Source organism: Myotis daubentonii, chromosome 15 (assembly GCF_963259705.1).
Source record: "Myotis daubentonii chromosome 15, mMyoDau2.1, whole genome shotgun sequence".
Lineage (NCBI taxonomy): Eukaryota > Metazoa > Chordata > Mammalia > Chiroptera > Vespertilionidae > Myotis > Myotis daubentonii.
In genome coordinates, this window is record NC_081854.1 from 28,516,165 (window position 1) to 28,541,357 (window position 25,193).

The 25,193-nt window shown below is 47.1% G+C and overlaps 2 protein-coding genes across 2 annotated transcripts in view; one reads left to right on the top strand and one right to left on the bottom strand.

Annotated features, from left to right (window-relative positions):
• SLC7A9 (solute carrier family 7 member 9) overlaps nucleotides 1-8,534 on the top strand; it is a 28,031-nt gene extending 19,497 nt beyond the window's left edge. The window contains exons 10-13 of the mRNA XM_059667019.1: nucleotides 2,971-3,067; nucleotides 4,226-4,375; nucleotides 5,993-6,167; nucleotides 8,297-8,534. Of these exons, the coding sequence (XP_059523002.1) occupies nucleotides 2,971-3,067; nucleotides 4,226-4,375; nucleotides 5,993-6,167; nucleotides 8,297-8,361 (487 nt within the window). The 3' untranslated portion in view covers nucleotides 8,362-8,534. The remainder of the gene's footprint in view (nucleotides 1-2,970; nucleotides 3,068-4,225; nucleotides 4,376-5,992; nucleotides 6,168-8,296) is intronic.
• Nucleotides 8,535-11,292: 2,758 nt separating this feature from the next.
• The window catches only part of TDRD12 (tudor domain containing 12), an 84,045-nt gene continuing 70,144 nt past the window's right edge, over nucleotides 11,293-25,193 (bottom strand). Inside the window, exons 24-33 of the mRNA XM_059667046.1 lie at nucleotides 24,003-24,190; nucleotides 23,042-23,252; nucleotides 21,131-21,223; nucleotides 18,394-18,566; nucleotides 13,985-14,094; nucleotides 12,830-12,890; nucleotides 12,633-12,746; nucleotides 12,394-12,547; nucleotides 12,245-12,311; nucleotides 11,293-11,581 (exon numbers count right to left, since the gene is read on the bottom strand). Coding sequence (XP_059523029.1) covers nucleotides 11,490-11,581; nucleotides 12,245-12,311; nucleotides 12,394-12,547; nucleotides 12,633-12,746; nucleotides 12,830-12,890; nucleotides 13,985-14,094; nucleotides 18,394-18,566; nucleotides 21,131-21,223; nucleotides 23,042-23,252; nucleotides 24,003-24,190 — 1,263 coding nt within the window. The 3' untranslated portion in view covers nucleotides 11,293-11,489. The remainder of the gene's footprint in view (nucleotides 11,582-12,244; nucleotides 12,312-12,393; nucleotides 12,548-12,632; nucleotides 12,747-12,829; nucleotides 12,891-13,984; nucleotides 14,095-18,393; nucleotides 18,567-21,130; nucleotides 21,224-23,041; nucleotides 23,253-24,002; nucleotides 24,191-25,193) is intronic.

Below are 25,193 nucleotides of genomic sequence, written 5' to 3' on the forward strand. Positions count from 1 at the left end.
TCGCATTTCAAATCATTGACTTGATTCTTGCGCTCCTCTGGTCTGCTGTCGGGCGTCTGTATAATATTCGTTATTTCAGTCCGTGTATGCTTAATTTCTAGTTGGTTCCCCAATATAAGATCGAGGGTCTTATTAGTTTTCGTGTAGATCTCATTAAGTTTATCGGCAGCTTCTAAACAGTTCTTGAGAGACCTTAAAAGTGTGGTTCTGAACTCTATATCTTCCATTGACAATTTTGTCCTGTTTCTTTGTCTCCGCATTTTGTTATGCTTCCTTGGTGTAACCCCTAGTGGTCTTTGTTCGAAGTCTTATAGTTAAATCTTGATTGTTGTAGCTAATTCCAGGGAGGGTTTGACCTCCAGGCCAAGTGGCTATGAGAATCAGCTGTGTCAGCAGTGAGAGAACTTCTGTCCTCTAGGGAGGTGCTAATCTAGCCTTTGCCTGAGGCTATCCTGCAAATGCCTCTGTGCAGGGCTTGGGCGGGGCGGGTCGCACAGGATCAACAGGGTGGGCCGGAGAGAGCAGTTATGGCGGCTCTCAGTCCTGTCCCCAGGGGCTCTGCCTCTCTGAGTCCCAGCACCCGCTGCAAAGCTTGGAGAGAAAGCTGCACTCGCTCTGACCGAAGCCAGACAGTCCCGCTTCTCCCGGGACTGGGTCCCTAAAGACTTGCCCGGATCTGGAGCTCAGAGTCTGCAACTCCCTCCCGATTGAAAACGCCAATCGCGCCCTCCGCCGCCAGCCCGCTCCGCTCCGCGCACTCCGCACCTCAGAATTTGACTTCAGCACTGCGCCTCCTCTGAGTGTCCGTGTGCATTTCTCTTTCCTCCTAGTTGTAGGACTTCCACTCAGCCAGCGTTACTGTGGTTCTGGGTGATGTCCCTTCTGTTTTTTGGTTTCACTTTTGAAGTAGTTGTTCAAAGCAGCAAACTCCGGCGTTAACCTATGCCGCCATCTTGGTTCTCCTGTCAAATTATCTTAATTCTGTTTTTCTTCTGCTGACTTGGAAGTTATATTTTACTAGAGTAGGCCTTCCTTCCCCCGCTGCCGGCACCGGCTGCCACTGGCACCAGAACCTGGCTTCCCTCGCAGCCCCCCTTTGTCCGGAAGGACGTCCAGTCTAATTAGCATATTAAGCTTTTATTACTATAGATTCTTTCAGCAATTACCCTTAAAATTACGCATGAACACCTAATAGAATCTCAGTATCTCAATCCTCTTCCCTCTTGCGAAGGCTTTGCCTGGCATATTAGCTAGTGTATCAGCTACACCTTTTTATAAACCCATTCCTCCAAAGGAGTTCATCAGAACAAAAATGAAAAATCCAATACTTACGTACATACAACATGCTTTACTGCAGTTTCCTTAGCATTGCTTCTTCTACCAGTAACTTCTGAGTTCAGCTTTTTGTTTGTTGTAGACTTTTTAATAGTTCCCAATGAGTATTGAAAAAGAGTATGTCTCCTAGCTGTTGTTTATCTAAAAGTGCATTTATTTTGTCAATAGTCTTGAATGATAGCTTCGCTATAGAGAACTTTAATCTGAAGCCCACTTCCCTCATCACTGAAAAAATGATTTCTCATGAGATGCTGCTGTTGTGCTGATTGTCCTAATTTTGTAATTAATCTTTTAAATTCAGCAGCTTAAATTTGTTTCACTTTTCTTCCCACTATAATGTTTTTATCTGGGTATGCTTTTATTTTTCTAGAACTGGGCTCAATTTGAAGGCTCAGTTTGTCGATTCTGTGAAACCTCTCTGCTCCTCTTTGAATTCACTTTACCCCATTCACTGATTCAAGCTTTCTCCTGTTTCTTCTCTCAACTTCCTGTCCACGCTTTTCATTTCTCTGTGCTTCATACTTAGATATAGCTTCACCTTAATTTTTCACTGTATCTGTTGTTAAAATGTTTTAAAAAAATTTTATGGATTTTTAGAGAGAGTGGAAGGGAGAGGGAGAGACTCATTACTGTGAGAGTGAGACATGGCTCGGCTGCCTCCTACTGGGGATCGAGCCCACAGCTGGGGCATGTGCCCTGACAGGAATCGAACTGGCAACCTTTCAGTGCACCAGACGATGACCAACCAGCTGAGCCACACACCCCAGGGCTGTTGTTGATTGAAACTTAATTATATTTCTTTTTGTTCAGCTCTTCTTCCTTTTTTCTCTGACATTTTACACTTAGTTTCAGATTCTGAACCATCAGGAGTTCTTGGGTGGAAGGAGACCCCTTGCTTGCATCAGCTGGCTTACCCTTGGTTTACCTGATTTTTAAAAAATAGGGAACTTCTGGTTTCAGGGAGCACAAGGCCTTCTGTGCTTGCTGTGTCAGGTGCTCCAAGCACTGGGGTCACCCGGGTCTGGACTACACTTCACATTTCTTTCTTTCCTTTTTTTCATTTGTGTTTTTTGTTGTTGTTGTTGTTGTTGTTAATCCTCGCCCGAGGATATTTTTCCATTGATTTTTAGGGAGAGTGGAAGGGAGAGAGGGAAAGACAGAGAGTAACATCGATATGAGAGAAACACATAGATTGGTTGCCTTCTGCATGAGCCCCAACCAGGGCCTGGGCCAGGGAGGAGCCTGCAACCAAGTTACCTGCCCTTGACCAGAATTGAACCCAGGACCCTTTGGTCTGCAGGCCGACGCTCTATCCACTGAGCCAAACTGGCTAGGGCACTTCACATTTATTTCTTGCACAACTTGCAGGACTCAGCGCAGGTATCTCCTCTTTGAAAGGGCCTCCCCAAGCCACCCCACCCGTACCCTAGCTTAGGTGACTCCACTGCACCAGGATGCAATTCTCTCACTCACTTCTGCGAAATTCACCCACATCCGGAGGCCAGAGCCTGCCTGAGTACATCAGGGTCACAGCTCAGTCCTTCTCTGTGGCCTCGGTGGGAAAGCTGAGGACACACTAGCTCAGTGATGGTGCAGCAGCCTGCACTCCAATCAACTGACTTCTGCATTTTCCAGACTCGTTTATGTTGCGGGCCGGGAAGGCCACATGCTGAAAGTGCTCTCTTACATCAGCGTCAAGCGCCTGACTCCAGCCCCTGCCATCATCTTTTATGTAAGTATGAATTCCACCATGAAAACATCCCCCTTAAAGGCAGAGGGTCCCTCAATTTGGTTGCTAAGTGCAGTGGTTCTCAAATGACACAGGTTCTCTTAACCCTCAACCTCAAACAAATGTATGAAAGAAGCTCAAGGCCCTGGCCAGGTAGCTCAGTTGGTTAGAGCATTGTCCTGATATGCCAAGGTTGTGGGTTCGATATCCAGTCAGGGCACCTACTAGAGTCCACCAATGAATGCATAAATAAGTGGAACAACAAATCGATGGTTCTCTCACTTTCTCTTCTTCCCTCTCTCTAAAATCAATCAGTAAATAATAAAAATAAAAGCCCAAGACAATTCAGACAGTTCATTCAAACTCTGGCTCCTTGTTCTGAATTTATCGGTGAGAGATGCTGTTTGAACACTCCAAACTTGTATCCTCTATATGTCTTACATGTACGTTTGTTCGCCCTAGACCCCTGGTAACAAACCATCACTTAGGGGGACAGAGAATACGGCATTTACAAGTTAGCTACTGGCAACAGCTTCTCATTACGGTCCAGTAATTTAGAAGTCATGGGGTCCTTGTGCAGTGAAAGGCCCTCTGAGATCTTCTCAGTGGGGGATAGTCCTTGGTTGTGTGCAAGCACCCTGGGTACCCCGAGACCATCCACTCAGCCGCAGGGCCAGACCCCTCCGCCCATCCCCAGAGGAGAACCACTATTCTCTGTAAATCTATTCCCTTTGAAGACGAGGAAACAGACCCAGAGTCACAAGGCCCTTGGGATCACACGGTGCGGACAGTGCAGGTCACAACCAGACCCAGGCAGCCTGAGTCTCATCGCCCAGGGCCTTTCCCATGAGGAAAACTCTCTGGAAGGAAAATTCATAATTAGGAAGCTGGTGCAATATACACACACTTATATTTTGTGTTCCTCCCTACTTACAATCACAGCTTCAAAGAGTCACAAATTTTCCAAGCCCTTTCCGTCAGGCCGCAAAGAGTACACCCATCATAGCCAGTCTGATTTAACCCCCAGGATAATGGGATAATGGGACGCAGTTCTCCTTCATGTTTATCCACAGGGAAAGCTGCTTTTTCAGCCCTCAGTGGAGGGATAAAGATGGTGTTTTATGTGCTAATGACCTAAGAATGTGTCCTTCTTTCCACTAGGGTATCATAGCCACCATTTATATCATCCCTGGTGACATAAACTCATTAGTCAACTACTTCAGTTTTGCTGCCTGGATGTTTTATGGCTTGACGGTTTTGGGGCTGATCGTGATGAGGTTCACGAGGAAAGACCTGGAAAGGCCTATCAAGGTAGGTTTAATGCCCCAAATGTCACGGGTACCTTTGATTTCTTGAAATGAATGAAAGAGAGAGGTAACTACTTTAAATTCCAGGGGCATGACATTGCCAACCTGACCCTACTCTTCTCTGGAATAACACATTTTAAAGTGCGGTTTGCTCTTCGTTTCATCTACTTTATGATCCAATTAGCCATCTAATTACTAGTTTACTAAGTTATCAAGAATACCTGTGGCCTATCAGTGGGTAGAGCATCGGCCTGCGGACTGAAAGGTCCCAGGTTCGATTCCGGTCAAGGGCATGTGCCTGGGTTGCGGGCACGTCCCCAGTGGGGGATGTGCAGGAGGCAGCTGATCGATGTTTCTCTCTCATCGATGTTTCTAACTCTCTATCTCTCTCCCTTCCTCTCTGTAAAAAATCAATAAAATATATTAAAAAAAAAAAAAAAAAAGAATACCTGTGGCCTAACCTGAGCAAGTCGTCCCGTTCTGACAGTTCTAGTCTCTCTCAAGCCTGAGTTCATAGACTGATGGCGACTTCAGAATTCTGGCCCCAGACCCAATCCTGTGTCCGCAACCACAAATGTCACATCTGCAATCTGTTTGGGCTCCCTCCCACCTCCCTGCATGGCCCGAGGAATCCAGATCTGGTGACTTGGGCTCCTCTCCTGCCCCTGAACCCACTGACTGACGTCAGAGGTTCAGAAGTGGGACCATCAGACACTGGGGGTCTCCTGATGTGATAAAAAGGAAGTGCCTGCTCCACCTCTCAGGTGTTCCTGCCTCCAGATCCCACCACCAGTTCACAGGAAATACGAGGGATAAGAGGAGCAAGTTCCCAGGCAAAGCTGGCATTAACACATTAACACATTGTATAGGATAAATCCCTACAGACGCATGACAAGATAAAAAATAAAAAGGAAGGGAATAAACGTGTTAAAAACAAAATCTCTGCCTTAGCCCGTTTGGCTCAGTGGATAAGAGTGTCAGCCTGCGGACTGAAGGGTCCCGGGTTTGGTTCTGGTCAAGGGCATATGCCTGGGTGGCGGGCTTGGTCCCCAGTAGGGGGCTTGCAGGAGGCAGCCAATCAATGATTCTCTCTCATCATTGATGTTTCTATCTCTCCCTTCCTCTCTGAAATCAATTTAAAAAAAAATCCTTACCAGTTAAAGATGATTACTGAAAATGTTATAGTTAAAATGATAGGAAGTCTGCCATTTTCTTTATATTCCAGTGAAACAAACAAACAAAAAAGAATAAAGTTGGGAAAATTACTTAAATATTATTGAAATTGGAGAGGGAGGGGGACATAGATTTCATTAATTCTTCTTTCTGTATCAATGTCTTGGTTTTGAATAAAAAATTTGCCCTAACTGGTTTGGCTTAGTGGATAGAGCGTCGACCTGCGGACTGAAAGGTCCCAGGTTCGATTCCAGTCAAGGGCATGTACCTTGGTTGTGGGCACATCCCCAGTAGGGGGTGTGCAGGAGGCAGCTGATCAATGTTTCTAACTCTCTATCTCTCTCCCTTCCTCTCTGTAAAATATCAAAATATATTTTTAAAAAAATATTTTTCCAGAAGAAAAGGAATGTGCATGGCCAAATCATGACACGTGCTGTTTTGCCAACAGGTGCCAATTTTCATCCCCATCTTGGTGACTCTCATATCCGTGTTTTTGGTTTTGGCCCCAATCATCAGCAAACCCGAATGGGAGTACCTCTACTGCATGTTATTTATACTGAGCGGCACTGTATTTTACTTCCTTTTTGTCCACTACAAGTTTGGATGGGCTCAGAAAATCTCAAGTAAGTGTCAACAGAGGGGCAGTTCTTCTATTAGGGCAGCACACCGGCCCTGGGCCTCCTCAGGCAGCTGGCAAATTTCACCTCCACTTTGTGAGGACACGACCCCTTAACCTCAGTGTTACAGCTCTGGGTCCACCTGTGGCATCCTCCTTTGTTTCCATCAATTACTGTAACAAGTAGAAGGGAAGGCACCATTTTTTAAAATTGTGAAATACAGATAAACCTTACCATCTTAACCATTTTAAGCACACAGTTCAGTGGTGCTGCCCTTCCCCACTGTTGGGCACCCAACTGCAGAGAACCACAGGCAGCATCTGGGAGGCTCAGTAGCATCCCAGAGACACCCAGGAGGTGACAGACTGAGGCAAGGGCCCGAGCCATCAATGCCAGGGCCACTCAGCAATCCTGGGTCTTTATCCTATATAATAAAAACCTAATATGCAAATCAATCGAACGGAAGAACGACAGGTGGAACGACCAGTCGCTATGACGTGCACTGACCACCAGGGGCGGGAAGACAAGGCAGGAGCTGCCCCCAGCCCAGCCAAGGTGGGTGCGAGCGGTGGTCTCCCAACCACCCTTCTGGTGGTCCCACAGATCGGCCATGATCGCCAGCCAGGCCTAGGGACCCTACCGGTGCACAAATTTCATGCACTGGGCCTCTAGTCTATTATAAGGCACTTGTTTAAAACTTTAACTATATAACTACTTTCATTTTGAAAAAGAAAGTATTGCCAAAGTTCATCACGATGACTCGGCAGTACATCCATGTGTATGATGTTCACCAGGTCTCATCCTGTTTGGCACATCCCACTGCAAGGAACTCCAGCTATAAAAGCTTCCAGGCCCCGAGCATGATGGGTGTTCCCTCCCCCTGTACCGGAGTTCCTAAAGGCAGGACTCGGGCTGGAGCTATTCAACAGCCACTTAACACTTATTGAGTGAATGTGATTAAAAATCTGCCTCTGCCTTTCTCCTCAGCGTGTCTGAACAGGGAAGTACAACCCGCTCGTCAGACACGCCCATGTGGTTACTTACCTACATGAACTTAGGTCGACATGCAGGTAAAGGTAGGAAAGAGCAAACTCCCGGGTGAGGCTTAGTCTGACTGTCGGGGACGAGGATGCCTAGAGCTCGGGCAAGTCCCAGGTCCTCTCAGCCTCCATGTCCTCCCCTGAGGAACCAGGTACCACCTCTTACCTGACAGCCGTGTCATAAACAGGAGGGGGTCTGTTTCATGTTAACAAAGTGAAACCAAAAACAAAATCTAGCTCTACATTTCCACCAAGGACTTGTTTCCTTTCCTGAAACAGCTCACCCCATCCCTCCTCTTGAACCTAACCCTAAGCTGAGGGAGGGATTGCAGACACAGTACTATAGGAAGGAAAGATAATTTATTACTGTTTAAAAGCAGCTATTTTTCCTCATACCTTTGAAAATAAACACAGATTTGATTGTGCTGACAGAGAATCTAGCCAGGTTGACTTAAAACCTAACGGTACAAAATGTCTCCCCCCACATACTGTATTTTTATTGACTCTATTGGGGTGACATTAATAAAATTATATAGGTTTCGGGTGTACAATTCTATAACACATCATCTGTATATTGTACTATGTCACCACCCCAAGTCAATCAAGTCTCCTTCCATCACCACTTATCCCCCCATACCCTCTTCTCCCTCCCTCCAAAAATGTCTTCTCAGCTTTAGAATATTTAGCCAAGCTGCTCCCTACAAAAACCAGTAAGACATTGGAATTAAGCCGGTGAAAAGAGTGAACAATCTGTGTTTTAAACAAGATGAAGTCTTCAGTGATTTCAGACTCATATTCAACCATTGGTCAGTGGTAAACATATGCCTATAATTGAGTCATTCATATTTTTCCTACAAATTTTTTGGTGGCAATAAAATATTTAGCAGGTCTCTAATGCTTTAGGGGGAATAACTTGTGCCCTAAGAACCACTGAGCTGCCAGGATGGTTCTGCCTGCCTCCCAGCACCGCGGGTGAGGCCCCGGAGCGCGGGCCTAACAGGACTCGCCACGGAGTAACAGTAGTGCTGCTCACCACTAAGCCTGGCAAACTCGTTTCGTTAGCTTCCTAACGGCACTTTTTGACTCTCACCCCAGAGCCCATCACCATGCACCTTCAGATGCTGATGGAAGTTGTCCCAGCGGAGGAAGCTCCAGAGTAACAGACTGTCGCCCGCAGCAGGCCAAGCAGTGATGGACTTATTTTTGTAAGCAATTATCTGCAGTTATTTCTTCCTGATGTTTTTCTTAAGAAAAAAAATGTACTGCAATGTCTATAATACTGGCATTTTTAGATATTCACACCTACTTAAATAAAGAGAATTGTTTAAACTTAGTGATCAAATGGTATACAAAAAACTGGTGAAACTTCTGCTTTGTGTGAAACAGATTTTTAAAATACAGAAGTACAAATGTTTACCACTTACCCATTCTCCTCCCAAGACTAGTGCCACCCCCATATTTAACCTGGGATGTGCATGGCAGGCCTGTCCCAGGCGGATGTCGCGGCCCCACTGGAGAACTGACCACCAGGAACCGAGGGCGCTGCAACCAGCGGTCAGCATCCCAGCTCCCTAACAGCCGTCACTGGCGTTTTGGTCAAACAAGAAAGCGCGGTGAATAAAGTTCTATTTTGCATTTGGCACTCAGGGAAAATGCTGTCTAAAAAGTGTAAAAAATAAACATTTCTGTGAAAACACTAATTTTATTGATATACTTCAAAAGAGATCACACAACTAAATATGGGAGCAATTTAGAAACATAAAGACAAAGTACTTTTACCTTAGATTTCAGAAATCTTCCCCAAACATGAAATCAGTACATATTAATAGAACAAAAAACAATTAGTAGTTGTCTACATTTCACAAGTCAGTGTCCTGTCCTGCAAACGTTATTCAGATCTTCAAACAGTAAATACAAATGTCCGAAAAGAGAAATGAGGGTTAGTTTCAGGTAGAGCCCTCTTCCCCTGTAATTGTTTTTTTAATCCTCACCAGAGGACATGTTTTGTTTCCTTTTCTCATTGATTTCAGAGAGGAAAGGAGAGAGAGAAACATGGATGTGAGAGAGAACCATCAATTAGCTGCCTCCTGCAAGTGCCCCGAATGGGGATCAAATCTGCTAAGTATGTGCCCTGACCGGGAATTGAACCCACAACCTTTTGGTATATAGGACGACATTCCAACCAATAGAGCCACCCGGCCAGGGCCTCCCCTGTACTTTCATTTAGCTGTTTGTGAACCACAGTGAGTGAGCATTCCGTCTTGACAGCAGGGCCCCCCAGCATTCGTACATGGGAAACACATGTGTGCAGCTCTAGGACTTGCTATTTGCTATGTTTTTTAAGAGACTGAGTACCCTGAGCATAAACTGTAGGCGGTTGACAAGCCCAGGGAAAGCCAGTGCAGCTCAGGAGGCTGGGCTGGCCGCCAACCCCAAGGCCTCCTGCAGCCAGAGCGAAGGCTGTGCCTACAGACACTGACACCTCATGAGGACTTAGGAGAGCTCCGCAGTCAAAACCTTTGCCAGCAAAGACCGAACTTCCTATTTCCCGAAAAGCCCGCCTGATTTAGCTGTGGGAGCCAGGGCAGCAGCAGGGATGTGCTCCAGCCGCAGTCCAGGCTGCGCACCGTGTCCTCCTGCCAGGGCGGTGGTCTGACCTCCTGCTCAGAGCCGCCTCCCACAGCAGAGGTCCTGAGCAGCAGCAGTGCCCTGGGCACCTCCTGAGGAGGGGCAGCGTGGTAAACAGGTCTTGTTTTACAGATGAGAAACCTGAGCCAGTGTGACCCAAACCTGCCCACGGGACAGCCTGGCGACAGTTTACCTCTTTCACACGGTGCTTCTACCTGGGAGACCCGCGCACCTGAGCATCTGTGCTTTCTGGTGTGAAAAAGAACAAAGACCTTGGGGAAAGTTCTAGAGCCGCTTCTCCACCCCTGGGCGCGGCTGCCCTCACGCTGAATGAAGATGTGCACAGCGCTAACATTTCCCAGTGGCTCTTTCTACCTTTTCCAATTCACATGAACAGTCAGGCTCTGGGCGCCACATTTAAGGGGTGGTGACGGTACACGTTCCTCCCAACTGTCCTGTGAACCTGGTGCCCCAGCCCCAGAACAGGGTCATGAATGTTGTTAGGCGTCATCACACCCAGGTGTCCTGAGGATTACCTGCAGGCACCCCACAGGTCCTCTCCCGTTTCCACTGAAGGGGAACCTTTGCCTCACTGGCCCAGGACTCTGCAGGTTCAGAGGGTCCTGCAGAAGCAGTAGCTTACCTCCAGAGAGCCTTGGGCCTGGCTGGTATGACTCAGGCCACCCCATTTTTATCCTTTTTTTTTTAAAAATATATTTTATTGATTTTTTACAGAGAGGAAGGGAGAGAGATAGAGAGTTAGAAACATCGATGAGAGAGAAACATCGATCAGCTGCCTCCTGCACATCTCCTACTGGGGACGTCCCTCAACCCAGGTACATGCCCTTGACCGGAATCGAACCTGGGACCTTTCAGTCCGCAAGCCGATGCTCTATCCACTGAGCCAAACCGGTTTCGGCCCATTTTTATCCTTGAAATAACTTTATACGAAGTAAACTTGCCCGGAGTAGCGATCAATATCTGAAGGACACCAGAGGTGTTACTACAAGTTTGAATCCCAACTAACTCGTGGCCGAAAGGCTCTGTTAAGCACTGCCAAGTATGGATTTATGAGACAGAAACTTCAACTTATATGTCAAAATGTTTTTAGGAATGCACCAAACGTAGTTTTAAATGAAAAATACCAATAGACGAGCTCCAGATAGTACAGTTCATTATCCGAAAGCCGGGCGCTCTGTCATTCAACTGGGGTATGTCAGGATGGGCTTCGCATGACGCCATGACGCAATGAGCAGGACAGCGGGAGGCTGGGCTGTTAGACCAGCACTTCTTGTCTCTGCTTCCACCCTCCTTCATAGTCTCATCTTCAGCCCTTTTTTAACATTTTTATTTTTTATTAACTTGAGAGAGAAACATCGATTTGTTGTTCCACTTATTTATGCATTCATTGGTTGACTCTTGTATGTGCCCTGACTGGGGATCGAACCCACAACCTTGGCATATAGGGGCGACGCTCTAACCAACTGAGCTACCAGGCCCGGGCCTCAGCCCATTTTTAAATAGATTCAGAATTTCTCACCATTACCAATCCCAGTGCCACCAGATGACCCCTCGTAATAAAAAGGTGTGAACGGGACTGCTGTTCTCTAGCGTCCAGTCACGCGGTGACCCCGTCCGCCTCAGGATCCGGCCCACACGCTCAGTCGCTCTCGGTCTCCTCATCCTCCGAAGTCTGGTCACTGCTCTCTATCACCTCTGCCACTTTGCAGGACAGGTTTTTAGATGTTACAACTAAAAGAGTCAGATATTAGTTTAAAACATATGTTAACTAAGAACTAATTGGCAAATCTTCTCCCCTCCCATTATTTTGGTCAATGTAGAAAAAGTCTCTTGGGCTCTACCTCTATCTATTATACAACTTATTTTATAATTTCATTATTTTGGGCAGGAAATGAGCAGGTAAAAATCGCTTGCTTATAAATAAAATTTTCTCCTAGGAAAACTACCTGTAAAAGTGTTATAAGAAGGTATGTTGCCCTAGCCGGTTTGGCTTAGTGGATAGAGCGTCGGCCTGCGGACAGAAGGGCCCCAGGTTCGATTCTGGTCAAGGGCACATGCTTGGGTTGTGGGCTTGGTCCAACATGCAGGAGGCAGCCAATCAATGATTCCCTCTCATCATTGATGTTTCTACCTCTCTCTTCCTCCTTGAAATCAATAAAAATATATTTAATAATAATAATAAAGGTATGTTTATAACCAAGAATGGATAGCTCCTCAAGCTGGAACATGTAGCATCAAGACCAACCACGGGAAGAAAACTGATTCCTAAGGGCTTTCCAGGAATCACCCACTTCCCCGAAGGCCACACTTTCCCAAGATCAGCTGGGTGACTATGTCCACCCCGTGGCACTCAGGGCCTACCCTCGCTCTAGGGACGGGGACATCCCCTCTCACCCTTGGAGAAGTGGCTCTCCTCTTCACATTCTTCCCAGTGGTCAAAATCGAAAGCCACATTGGGATTCTGTACAATAAAACAGTTTACATTAAGTGAGAAAATAAAACACGCTCAGGTTGTTAAGACCAGCCAGTTCATTTCAACTCACCTTCTGTCTGAGTAAGCTACACCAAGATTCCCTTCTCTCTTTTGCAAGAGTGATTATAGGTTCCTCATTTTTAATTATGCATTTGCAATCGTCCTTTATTATGTTGGCCTGCAACTCCAAATCAGCCAAGTAAAATTTTTCTCCTACCCAGGCGCTAGGTTTACAAAAAGAAAAGAGTCAGTTTTTTAAAATGTTGAGGATTATTTCTATTTTACTTTATAAGATTTACATAGACCTACCTGAAAATGACTCTATCTCTAAAATATTTGCACTTGTAATCTTTTACATTCCTTATTCTTATCTTCAATATGACCACATCGTCTTTTTGGAACCATTTTATTGGTGGGTGGAAGCTGGAGGGAAAGAAAAGGGCTGACATCTCACTACCACTTGCCAGGTGAGGATGGAGAGCGGGCCTCGGGCGGGGCGGCCATACCTTTGCAGGGGCTCCGTAGTTCTGTTCACGGAAGCATCGCCAGTGTTTCCAGGTGAAGCTTCTGTACAAAAGAGCACATTTCCCCACAGGTTACTTACATGCAACTCCATCACGTAAACACATATGTACTTATTTTGCATTTTATGCAATGTTTAGCCGAGGAAGTACTCTCTAAGAGCATAAGTTCCATAGTAACCTAAGTATACACTAGCAAAGAATAATTAGAAAAAAACTAAAATGCACAGCACTTAGTAAAACTAATGAAAACAGGCTTTGACAAATAGCACAATTAAACAACTGGGAAGCTAAGGTTACTCTCTGAAAAGCACCCACATTACAGTCGGTGGCTGCAGGACACACGTGTTCAGGCTCCTCCGCTGTCTTCACCTGCTCGGACCCGCTAAGGTGACTTCCACAGCAGTAGGCAGGACACTCACGGAACAATACTAAGCATAACACTTTCTAAAACAAAGCTACGAAACTTCTCCATCTAAATTATGAAGCTTCCATCCAAAGACTGTCCATAGCAGCTTGAGTAACAATAATCAAAAACTGAAAACAACACAGGCAATGGGGCAGTGAGGGCCTGGGGTGGAGGCAGGGGTGGGCTGGAGGGAGTCAATGGGGGAAAAAAGGGGACATATGTAATACTTTCAACAATAAAGAATTATTAAAAAAACATCATCCATCAATAGGTGAACTGGTAAACTGTGGTATATTCACAGCATAGAAAAATCTCAGCAATAAAAAATGCACTGCTACACACTTATCTAGATGAATTTCGCAGACATACGCTGAATGAAGAAGCCACAAGAGTGTATACTATGTGCTTCAGCAAAACTGACGGCGACAGAAGTCAGAACAGTGGTTACTGGGTAAGGTTCCAGACGGGGAAGTGCCTAAGGGAGACTTTGGGGTTCTGGACACGTTCTTGGCCTGGTTACTGGACATATACACGTGTAAAAATATCTCATGAGTGGTGTGCACTTTACTGAATGAACATTATACCTCAAACAATAAAAAGTGAAAAAGTTACCAAAAAAAACACTGGAAGCCAAATTGTCAAAAATAGGAAGCTGGGCAATCCCCTCTCTCTAATCCATCTGAAGAACACCCCTAAGAGCGGTTGTATTAACCACCCTTTAAGTAACCAACCATGCTTCCGGTTTCCTGAGTTCGTTCTGGAGTCGGCACCTCCTTCCGAAGCCCCGTCCTCCGGCCGTGTGCTCTGCAGACAGGCGGCCTCTTCTGTAGACAACGGCTCCCTGGACAGAACAGGCGACGTTAACCCGAGGAGACAGGCGAAACCTGGCCCTGCAGGGACTTCCCAGCCAGAGGGCAGGCGGGCGACCAAAGGCCATGCTGTGCCCACTCCCGTGAGCCACACGCATGCTGAGCTTACGGCTCCTTTACGGACGCCCCAGGGCAGCCAGCTCTGCTCACTCTGTGGGCCTGGCGTCAAGCACAGAGCAGATAGATGGCTGATACATATTATCAGGTAAATGCAGCAACTCATTTGCCGAAGTAAGTTCCCTGTCCGGTCATTCAACCTGAGAATAACATACTGCCCCCCACTTTAAGGAGGATAAAAGGGCAGAGTAAAAGCCATCTCTCCCCACCCCCACCCCATCCCTCAGATCCTCTGACAAGCTGGGGTCTGCTTCTTAGAAAGTCTTTGCATATAAAAGCAAATATCTGATCTTTCTATCTCTCTCTCTCACACACATACACACATGGGCGTGTTTAAACAGAGGAAACCTACTGAATTCACTTTCCTGCCCCTTACTTTATTGTACTTAATAAAACCAGAGATTAGAGGGCGGCCTCCTTTCTCTCAAGTTTTTTAAATTGTGTTTCTCTTTTGGTTTTTTGAGCAGGTAACCACATTCATGTGGTTTAATAAATAAAAGTCAACACAGTGACTCTCCACCCTATTGCCCAGCCACTCAAACTCCTTCCTCGTGGTGACTATGAAATGCATTTTGTGTGCATCCTTTGAGAAGTCAAGGCTAAGGAGCAAACCTAGGCACCATGTGTACACCTGTGTATACCCGTGTACACACGCACACACACCTTTGGGGTAGGGATGTGCGTGTGTCTCCAGGGGACTTGACTGACATGCATGAAGCCTGCGGCGCGGCACTGCCCAAACAGCGGAGAGCAGTGCCCATGTCCACCCACCGGGACCCCTCCTCAGGCCTCGCCCTCTCTCAGGGGTGCAGCACCGGCCCTCCATCGCTCACCCTCTTCCTCCACCACAGCTCTACCTCCTTCATTAGACCCTCAGCTGCGGGGTGTCCCTTCCTCCTCACACACTCACCAAGTTTCAACTCTCCTCCAGCCTGGAGCCCAGAGCCTTCCCCAGGGCTTCCTGCGTTCTAGTCTCATACTTTCAGCCTCATGACACGGAACAGGTCCAAAAGCAACGCCGTGTCTCCTCCTCTCCAACGGGCCAGCTGCCCCTGGAAACCATCCTATAGCCACCAACCTGCCACTATCCTCAGTCCTCGGGGCTCAGAGTCACAGTCTCGCTCGCCTGCCTGTTGATCACTAAGCCCTCCGGCCTCCCGATCTCCAGGCCCGAGTCCATCCTCTTTCTCAATCTGCTGTAGGAATGGAGCATTCTCCTGGCTCTGACCAGGTTACTACCACAGTGTCCCTACCCAGCTCCTGTAACTGCGCTTCCCCAGGGGGGCTTCTGCAGACGCGCGGCCCTCTGCACCTCTCTCTACCTGTGTTCACGGCCGCAGGTGTGCAATACTCCTCCACTAGCACAAAGGGAGTGTGCACAGGGGCCCAGCGGAGCACTCTGCACGGAGCGGGGGCTCAATGCAGCTGTTTCAGGTAAGTGATCCATCCCAGTTTTGATTCAATCTACTCAGCTGTAACGACATCTTCATTTTAAAAGCATGGTCTCTCGCCCGGCACCCCAGCTTTCCACACCCAGGACCGGCTGACAAGGCTCCATGAGACCACCCGCTCACTACAAACCGACTCAGAAACCAGCTCCTTCTCAGCACCCCCACAAAACCAGCGCGCGCAGGCCACCGCCGCCCTGCCCGCAGCTCGGCACAGCCTGCGTCCCCCGCTCCGCCAAGAATCTTTTGACTACGTGATTTCTCTGCTCAAAACCCTCGCATGGTCCCACCTCCTCAGAGTGGAGCCCACTCCCTGCCACGGCCACAGGGACAAGATCGTGCCCAGGACCGCTCCCACCTCCGCTCCTGCGTCTCCCTCAGGTGCTGCTCTAGTCACCGTCCTTCCTCCCTGTGCCTGGGCCACGTGTCCCCGTCTTCCCTCAGCTGCCTGCCAGCATCAGGCCCCTCCCGTGTCACCGCCCACCTTCTTGGCCCCAAAGTTGCCCTACGTGCCTTTCTGTGTTGATTTGCTTCCTTTCACTTGTCACCACCTGACCCACCTGTTTGGTTCACTACTGTATCTCCAGTTGACACTCAATATTTACTGAATGAATGAATTCTAAAACTTCCACTCTACCTAATGGCAACTTTAATTGACAGTATTTATCTGCTAGTTGGGTAAACTGAAACAAAGTTGGACTAAAGAAATATTCCAGCATCTTGCTACCAAAACGGCAAACCAGGAAGCCCCGAGTTCCCATTTCCCGTCAGGAACACTGCGAGGACCACCGGAAGCTGCCTGAACCGACGGTGCAGGAGCTCTGGAAAGTGAACGGTTTACAGCAGCCAACAAAGCCCAGTCAGGACGCAGCCAGCTTCGAAAGGGGAGGCAGGCTCTGTGGCGTCCACTTGTCTCTGCCCCACACCCAGGGCCTGGTGGGCTTGTGGCAGCAGCTTATTCCTGTTCCCCCTCAAACCAGAGGGCGCAGAGCAGGCCCCTTGCAAACTCTCTGCAGGCCGTGCTGAGGTGTCTGGGGAGACACCGAGGGACTCAGCACTAGGCCTGTTTGTTTCACACATCTTGGCACACAGGCAGGAAAGCAGTGGGCAGTTTGGAAAAGCTGACACCACAGATGCCCGGGGCAGGGACTAGGCATGGAAACCCATAACAGACCACTGAAGGCCCAGAGGAGAAACTGGGTGAGACTCACTGGGAAACTAGGACATTCAGCAGCAGCACATTGCGGGGGTCAGGGAAGGGTGCAGAAAGCCACGCACGTGCTGAGGCAAGACGCATGCTCAGAAAAGTCCTGAGACGACCTTGAACGTGACCTCAGGCTGATTTCTAGGCGAGGCTGTGGAGAAAGTGGGAATTTTCGTGCACTGCTAGTGGGAATGTAAAGTGGTGCAGCTGCCGTGGAAAGCACTGGCAGTTCAAAAATCAAACACAGAATTACCCCCTGATCCAGCAAGTCCACTTCTGGGAATATTCCCCAGAACCGAAAGCAGGGGTGTGAACAGATATCCCTAAAGCATGTTCTTAGCAGCACGATTCATACAGCCGTACGTCCACGAACACCAATAGATACACAAAGTGTGGTCTATCCATACAATGGAATATTTACCAATAATTTTGTTAGATGTAATAATAGCACACCAGTCAAGTTTTTAAAAGCCTTTTGTTCCACATCCTTGGCAACACGGTATTTTCTTTCATTTCTGGTGAATATGTAGTGGTATGACTACACTGTGTTTTTAATCTGCATTTCCCTGATGGCTAATGAGTTTAAGAATCTTTTCATATATTAGTCATTAGACAATTAATTATCTGGACACTGTGAAGTTTCAAGTTTTTTTGCTCAGTTTTCTACAGGTGTCTGCAATTTTCATCTGGTTGGAAGGAGTTCTTGATTTGAGTCCTTCGGCAACACACGCTATCATCCTCCCGCTTTGGGGGTTGCGAGTCCCTCACACGGCTGGGAGAAGTACAGACTGGTGCAACCAATGTGGAAACTGTGGGGCAGTAGCTCTAGCTTGACTCAGCAATTCTATTCTATCAGAAATACATTCATAAGTGCACCAAAACACAGGCAGGAGAATGGTTAAAGTACCACCCGAAGTAGCCCAGCACTGGCCGTTTCTCCCATCAACAGTAGAATGGGTAATTATGGTACATTCACACAATGGGATATAATTCAGCAATGGGAATGTCAGGCCGACAGCTACATGCACAACATGAATGAGTTTCACAAATAATGTTGCGCTAAAGAGTTAGACTTAAGAGAGACACACTGCATGATTCCGCTCAGAGGACAAACCCAGTGCTGCCCTGGAAGGGAGGAGCTGGTCTGAGTCACGTCCTGTTTCTGATCTGGGGATGGTTTCTTGCTCAGAAAACCTACCAAACGACATTTACAACACGTGCACTTTTCTGTCTGTGTGCTGTCAGTAAAAAGCTAATAAAAACTCATTCCATAAGAGACACACAGTGAAATAATACATCTGGGATCCGTTTTATCACTCCACAAAAACAAAAGTGAAGGCTGAGGTCTGGTTAAAACAAGATTCCCAAAAGTAACTACTGAAGCTGAGTGATAAAAACAGGGAAATTCATTAAACTGTCTACTTTCAAAAAATGTCTGTAACGCTTGTAAGTTAGATTTCCACAAAACAGCTCTCCCAAAAGAGAGACAAAAATCCACTTACAGTGTTTGGCTTCGGCTTTCTTCAACAGTTTGTATTTTAGCTCCTTCGTACAATTTTTTCAGTTGTTCTATATGTTCTGGATTATCAATGCCCATTCCCATTGACAAAATTTCAGCTCGAACATTGTAATCAATGACAGAAGTTTTCAAATTTAAAAGTTTTGTAACGTGCACCTTGAATCAAAGAAAAAAATACATTTGCAGAATCAAACTTTGAACTTTAAATGAATCACAAGCACGCTCACGCAGCCTCTCGATCCAGCTCTGTAAGGTGTGACGCCCTTGGTACATGCCACCGTGTGCAAGGGCCTCCACTCACAGCCGATCATTTTTTTTTTTTCATATTGTCATGTATTTCATTTTAATTTGGGCATTCACAAGTATCTTCGTATTTTTAGCCCCATTTCATAGATAAGAAAACTGAGGCAAAGAGAGATTTAATAACTCGTATGGCGGGCATGCTGGGGCCGTGGGTCTCCTCTCTGCGTGCTGCATGGAGGGGGAGACTTGAACCGGTTCGAGTAAGCTAGGAGGCGCTTTCAGGATTAAAGAATAATGAAAAACAGACATAAAATAGATTAAAAGCTTGGGCTGGGTGTGGTGTCTGCCCTCTGAAGGGACAGGCACAGAGAGCTCACAGCCCATCATTTCATAACCGAGTCCCACGGGAATCTTCCAGAGCCCAGACCCACACCGCACAGACACCACCAGCTCTGGGTCAGGGCAAGACCGATCCTGGCATGGAAGCCCAGACGAGACCAATCTGTGATGCTGTAACCACCCACAACAGTCCTAGGATTTTCTGTTTTTGCTCCGGTACTTTGGCCTCTCTCCACAAGGAAGACCCTGGTCTCGAGGTGCCCAGGAAGGCTCTCCGCCAAAGCCCCGAGTCCTGTGTTCTGGACAGTCTCCTCCACTATCTCTTCTGCAACCAAAACATTCTCACCCATTTCAACTGACACAAAATTAGGTGATTCCTGTTGGTCGGAGATGCACACCGGGACTGGGCATCCCTTTCATGGCGTGCTGGCACTGCCTGAGGCACCTTCCTAGCGACCCTGGGGGTGTGTCCCATCTGGGACTGGTGTTCCTCTCCCACAGTGGAGAGCCAGCTGGTCGAGTGGAGAAGGCAGCAGGCGTGGTCTGTCTCCCCCAGCGTGCCCCGGCCACTGCTACACTTCAGAGCTGCCTAAGTATATTTGCCAGGGGGGGGAGGGGGCTCTTCTTCTTTTTTGTTTTATTCTCTTAGCTATAGCTTTAAAAATTGCTGCTTGATGAAGTTTCCATTTTTCTCCAATAAAGAACCACAATACTAACTATTACAGTATCAACTAGTAATCTCTACCTTCACTTCTAAAAATCATTTATCCTCTTACTCTTAAATCTCATACCCAATCCAAATTCCTTTTAAAGTTTTAAGGCATTTCCAATCTTACAAAAATAACCTCCAGCAGACGTTTTTACAAAATTAATTCCTTTAGCCCTAACTGGTTTGGCTCAATGGATAGAGTGTTGGCCTGTGGACTCAAGGGTCCAAGGTTCGATTCCCGTCAAGGGCATGTACCTTGGTTGCGGCACATCCCCAGTAGGGGGTGTGCAGGAGGCAGCTGGTCGATGTTTCTCTCTCATCGATGTTTCTAACTCTCTATCCCTCTCCCTTCTTCTCTGTAAAAAAATCAATAAAATATATTTTTTAAAAATGAATTCCTTTAAATTTTATCAATAATCAGTAATAGAGAAAACTTTGACTTGAACAGTAGAGCTCCTGGGGCCAGGGAGAGGAGATGATGCCCGCTTCAGAGGGGATGCACTGAGACCCTGTTTACACGGCCTCATCCCACGGTCACCACCCTCCCCACATCAGCGCACAGCACAGGAGTCTCTGTTCACAAATGAAACTCAAGTGTCCCATACAGGTCCTACCTAGCACACAGTAGGTACTCTATCAATATTTAGTGAATGAGTGAGATAGAAACTATGAACATAATAAAACCTATTTTTGAAAGCCCACGGACTGGAACTCGCCGCACTACCAACCACGGGTAGGGACTTTAAGCTCATGTACAACTAGACGGAGGGCAGTCACTGACCCAGGCCTCCCCACCTGTGTGGACAGAGGACTGTGAAACCGACCTAACAGTGCACAACCAACACTTAAAAAAGTGGAATAGGACCTAACCGGTTTGGTTCAGTGGATAGAGCATCGGCCTGCAGACTCAAAGGTCCCAGGTTTGATTCCAGTCAAGGGCATGTACCTTGGTTGCGGGCACATCCCCAGTGGGGAGTGTGCAGGAGGCAGCTGATCGTTGTTTCTCTCTCATCGATGTTTCTAACTCTCTATCCCTCTCCCTTCCTCTCTGTAAAAAATAAATAAAATATATATATTTTTAAAAAAAGTGGAATAGGCAGAACTGTAAACATTAGAGACTGTCACATAGTAGGACAGTTTTATGAAGCTTGTCTCAGTTGTGTGTGTGTGTGTGTGTGTGTGTGTGTGTTTTCATACACATGCCTGTTAGCACTGGGAGACAATGCAAAAGATTCCTTTAAACAAAAACTCCACAATCAAATTATTACCCAAATAACATGAAAAAAACTCCTCCTAATTCAGAGTCCTTTATAAATAAGCCTCCATTCATGTGAGACAAAAGTTACTCAACGCAACAGGTTAGAATAACGTGGACTATTTCAGAGCCCATTCAAACACATGTTTGTTTTGAAGGAAACTGCATACTCACCATTGGATCAATCCAAACTGTATTTCCTAAAGCAAATACCACTTTTGCATCATGCAATTTTCCAGTAACTTTATGGTGAATGTACCTCGTAACCTGAAAAACACACTGACGTGGTTTGTGTGAAGCTTTGAGAAAAGGCCTTGTTCTGTATATGCCATGTGGTTCCGCAACAAACCCCCATGCATTTCATTAGAGCTCACAGCCATCCCAGGAGCAGGTCATGGAGGCCAGTGTGCCCCTGCCATCGACCAGAGTGACTAGCAGTGGAGTTGAATACCGGCAGGTGTGAGCCCTGGCCGGTGTGGCTTAGAGGATAGTTGGCCTGCAATTCCTGATCACGGGCATGTACTTGGGTTGCAGGCTCGATCCTGGCCCTGGCTGGGGTGTGTGCAGGAGGCAGCCAACCAATGTGTCTCTGTCACATCGATATTTCTCGCGCGCTCTCTCTCTCTCCCCTCCCTCCCCTCTTCTCCTCCCTCACTCCCTTCCACTTTCTCTGAAAAATCAATGGAAAAATATCCTCAGGTGAGATTAACGACAACAAAAGGGCAGATGCTAAAGCATCTGATGTTAACCATCAGCCTGTCGTTAAGGTATGCAGGTTTATTTCCTGGAAAGCTCAGTGAGAGCGCAGCAGGCGTTCCTGCAGGTGCGGGGGAGGCAGGCGCGGAGCTGCTCGGCACCGGGACCTGAGAGGCCCAGCAGATGAGACCTGTCTGAGCACCTGTCAGGCACATGTTGCCTCCAGTAAAGCAGACGGGGAGGGAGCTGGCTCGTGGTGACTGGATTGTTTCCACCTCCACTGAACTTTGTAATTGTCTGAAAGCACACGCACAGGAGCATGTCGCCCCCGTTTCTAGGGAAGGCTCCTCTTCAAGAAATACTTGTGGTCGATCATCTTGACAGACCAAATGTTTGCCATGACTTTCTCGCTAATGGCTACACACCCAGAATACATGTGGCACCAGCACACAGTGGACAATCAGCAAATACTTTCCATGAAGGAAAAGACTGCTATTTAATAAATGACAGTCTATTTTACTAAACTCTCCAAGGAAGGCTGTGTTCACCCTGTATGGTGGAAGCATTCACCTACGTATTTCCTGGATCACATGTAACTTTGTTTTTAACCCAAACTGTTTTTACTTTGCCAACTGCAATGGCTTATTTCATATCCTACTAATCAGAGGATACAGAACTTAACTTCCTCTGAAGAACCAGGGGAAGTTATGAACAGGACTCACTGCTCTGGGGATGACTGTCTGGCGACCTCTCCCAGGCGCGAGAGCCTCTGCAGCCCGTGGTGGGAGGCCGCGGGAGCCCCCCCTCCCCACCCCCGGGACCACTCTTCCGTGCCCCTTGTCCTGGCCACGCTGTTTTCTTGGCCTCACTCCTCATCCGGTCTACTTGGGACATCCTCGTGCTCCTCCCAAAGGGCCCACACAAATGTTCCTTCCTTTGAGAGCTTTGCTGAACTCTCTTTCCTTGTCCATCCTCCCAACCCCAACGAATTGCCTGGTCACTCCAGGAAGTGGCCATCACCTGTGCCCCCTCTGACAAGGGTATCCATTTTGTAGGTTCTTACCCTGTTGCTTCTCCTTAAGCTGACAGCCAATGTACTTTATCATGACACACATTTCCCACTAATTCTAAGTCTGTGAGTGCTGAGGATAATGATGGCAACCCGCCCCCGGCAAACAGGTGCCTGTTCAGAGCTGGGTCTCTGCAGGCTGGCCGTCAGCACAGCCCACACCTGCAGGGACCACGCAGGCTGTGCTTTCTCTGCTCAGGAACAGGAAGCATTTACCCAACCTCAAAACTGTGATTCAAATAAACCTCGATTCTGTGTACATTCTGTGTTAAGTATATTCTAAAAGTCAGCAAACTATAAAAAGCCGAAATAACTCTCACTTTTGGATTCCATTCAATTTCATTGTCAGCAGGTTTCACTCTACAAACAATGAACTCCATGGCTTGGGGGGGCAGAGCCTGGAAGTTTTCTGGGAGATGGAGCAGCTGATCTCTGGGGATGGGTCCAGTCCTGCCTTCATCTATAAACTTCACAAGGACAGTATCGAGGTCCGACGTGTCTGCTTTTTGGCTCACCTCCAACACCTGAACTCTGAAGAACAACAGTGGCACCAGTTTAACACAGAGATTCTAAAATGGAAATAACCTTTGCCTCCACTTACCCATAAGTGCTAAACATATAGTAAGACCCCCGAGCTGCATGGTTTTACTCCATACTAGGAATAAAATACCTAGAGCTGTCAAGAGCACTTAGCAATGGTTTATTTAAAGCATACCTAAGTATAAATAGAGCAAATCCCTTATTTAACAACACATTAAAAATTAACGTAGCAAATTAAAAGTTTCAAGTTTCTCAATCTAGGTTATCACCAAGTGGAGTAGGGTGTGGCATTCGAAGGATGTGGGTGCCAACAGGGATGTGAGTCAGACTGCCCGGGTTGGAACACTGTGCCACTTATTGAGCTGACCTCACACGAATTACACAGCCTCGCCAAGGCTCAGTATGCTGATCTGTAAAATGGGAATAATGCCACATCCTTTGTGAAAATTGCGTTAAAGATGTACGTGTACTTGGCACACAATGATGGCTCCATAACTGTCGGTATATAAACGCTACAGTCATCCAGGCTCTGTGCTCAAGAGCCTGGGGCCAGATGAGTCCCAGGTGTAGAACTGTGCCCAGGGTCTGGGGGCCATGACCCTGCCACCACCATCCTGGGAGTCAGCAGGCCTAGCACGTGAACAGTGGGCCGAACGGACAGAAATGAAAATGGGGGTTCAATAGCAGTTAAAGTTACCTCGTGCTTCATACCTTTTCAAGATGAAATAACAGACATTCTACCTGTGAAAAAGTGTTTTCTCTGCTAATCCGTATAATCCAAATTTCTCCACCTTTTCAATGGTTGTTTTATTACTGGAATCCTCAAAATACTGCTTCATTTCAGCATTAAGAGTTGCATAAAGATCCACATGTTTATCAACTATACGACCAAAGTAATTTGTTGCATTCAAAATGTAAAAGGGTATTATCTGAAACATAAACACAGCCAGGAAATACAATTAAGCTAAACCCAGGACCCTGTCTGCAAAGATCAGCACCTGACCTGAGAACCCAAAGCACATGAACAGAAATAAAAGAATAAACTGGAAAACTAGCCAACAAGCAAACAAAACACAACAAAAACATTACCCTCAAATAATTAGCTTCACTTTAAATCTACCCGATTTTTTTTTTTGTAAATCTCATTATTTTAAAATTGCATTATTAGTAATAAGTGTCCCTTTATTTACTTTTTAACTGCACTTTATAAAACTCTTCTTAAAATAGCACCCCTTTCTCTTGAGCCCTTTCTGATCTTTGCTCCTGTAACAAGCGGTATTTTAGTAAGCGCCTACTGTGCGTGAGGCACTGGGCAAACAGATGAAGCCACGTCCGGCAGGGACCCTCAGCAACCCTCAGATGGACAGATATGCCACAGCCAGAGCGTGCTGAGGAAGACAACTCTTCACAGGTAAGTGTATGCGGGGTCACTGGTGTGTGAGGGGAGTGCTGGCGTGCGAATGCAGTAGCAAGAGCATGGAGAAGGCATTCCAAACAGAGGAGCAGTGTGCATTGAGGCAGGAGCCCTGGCTGCCCAGGAGTGAGAACTGGTGACTTGGTGGATGATGGAAAGGGTAGTGCTGACTCAGAGGCGGGCAGGCAAGGTAGGGGCGAGGTCACCCCTTGTGACTGAAAAGCGTGTCGGACCTCACCAAGCTGACGGCCTGGGGTCCCCTCTACGGCCCCTCCAACCTCACTGCCTGCCCCTCTCCCACTCTCACTGCCAGTGAGTCGTGCTGTCCACAGACAATCCACATTACCTCCTACCTCGGGGCCTTTGTACATGCTGGTTCCTCTGCCTGGAATATTCTTCCCCAGGTCTTCCCCATGGCTGGATCCTTCTTATCTGACCCTCAATGCAGTTGACTCTCTTCAGAGAGTCCCTCCCTGCCTGTAATTTTCAAAGGGCCCTTGTCCCCTGGCACCCTTACA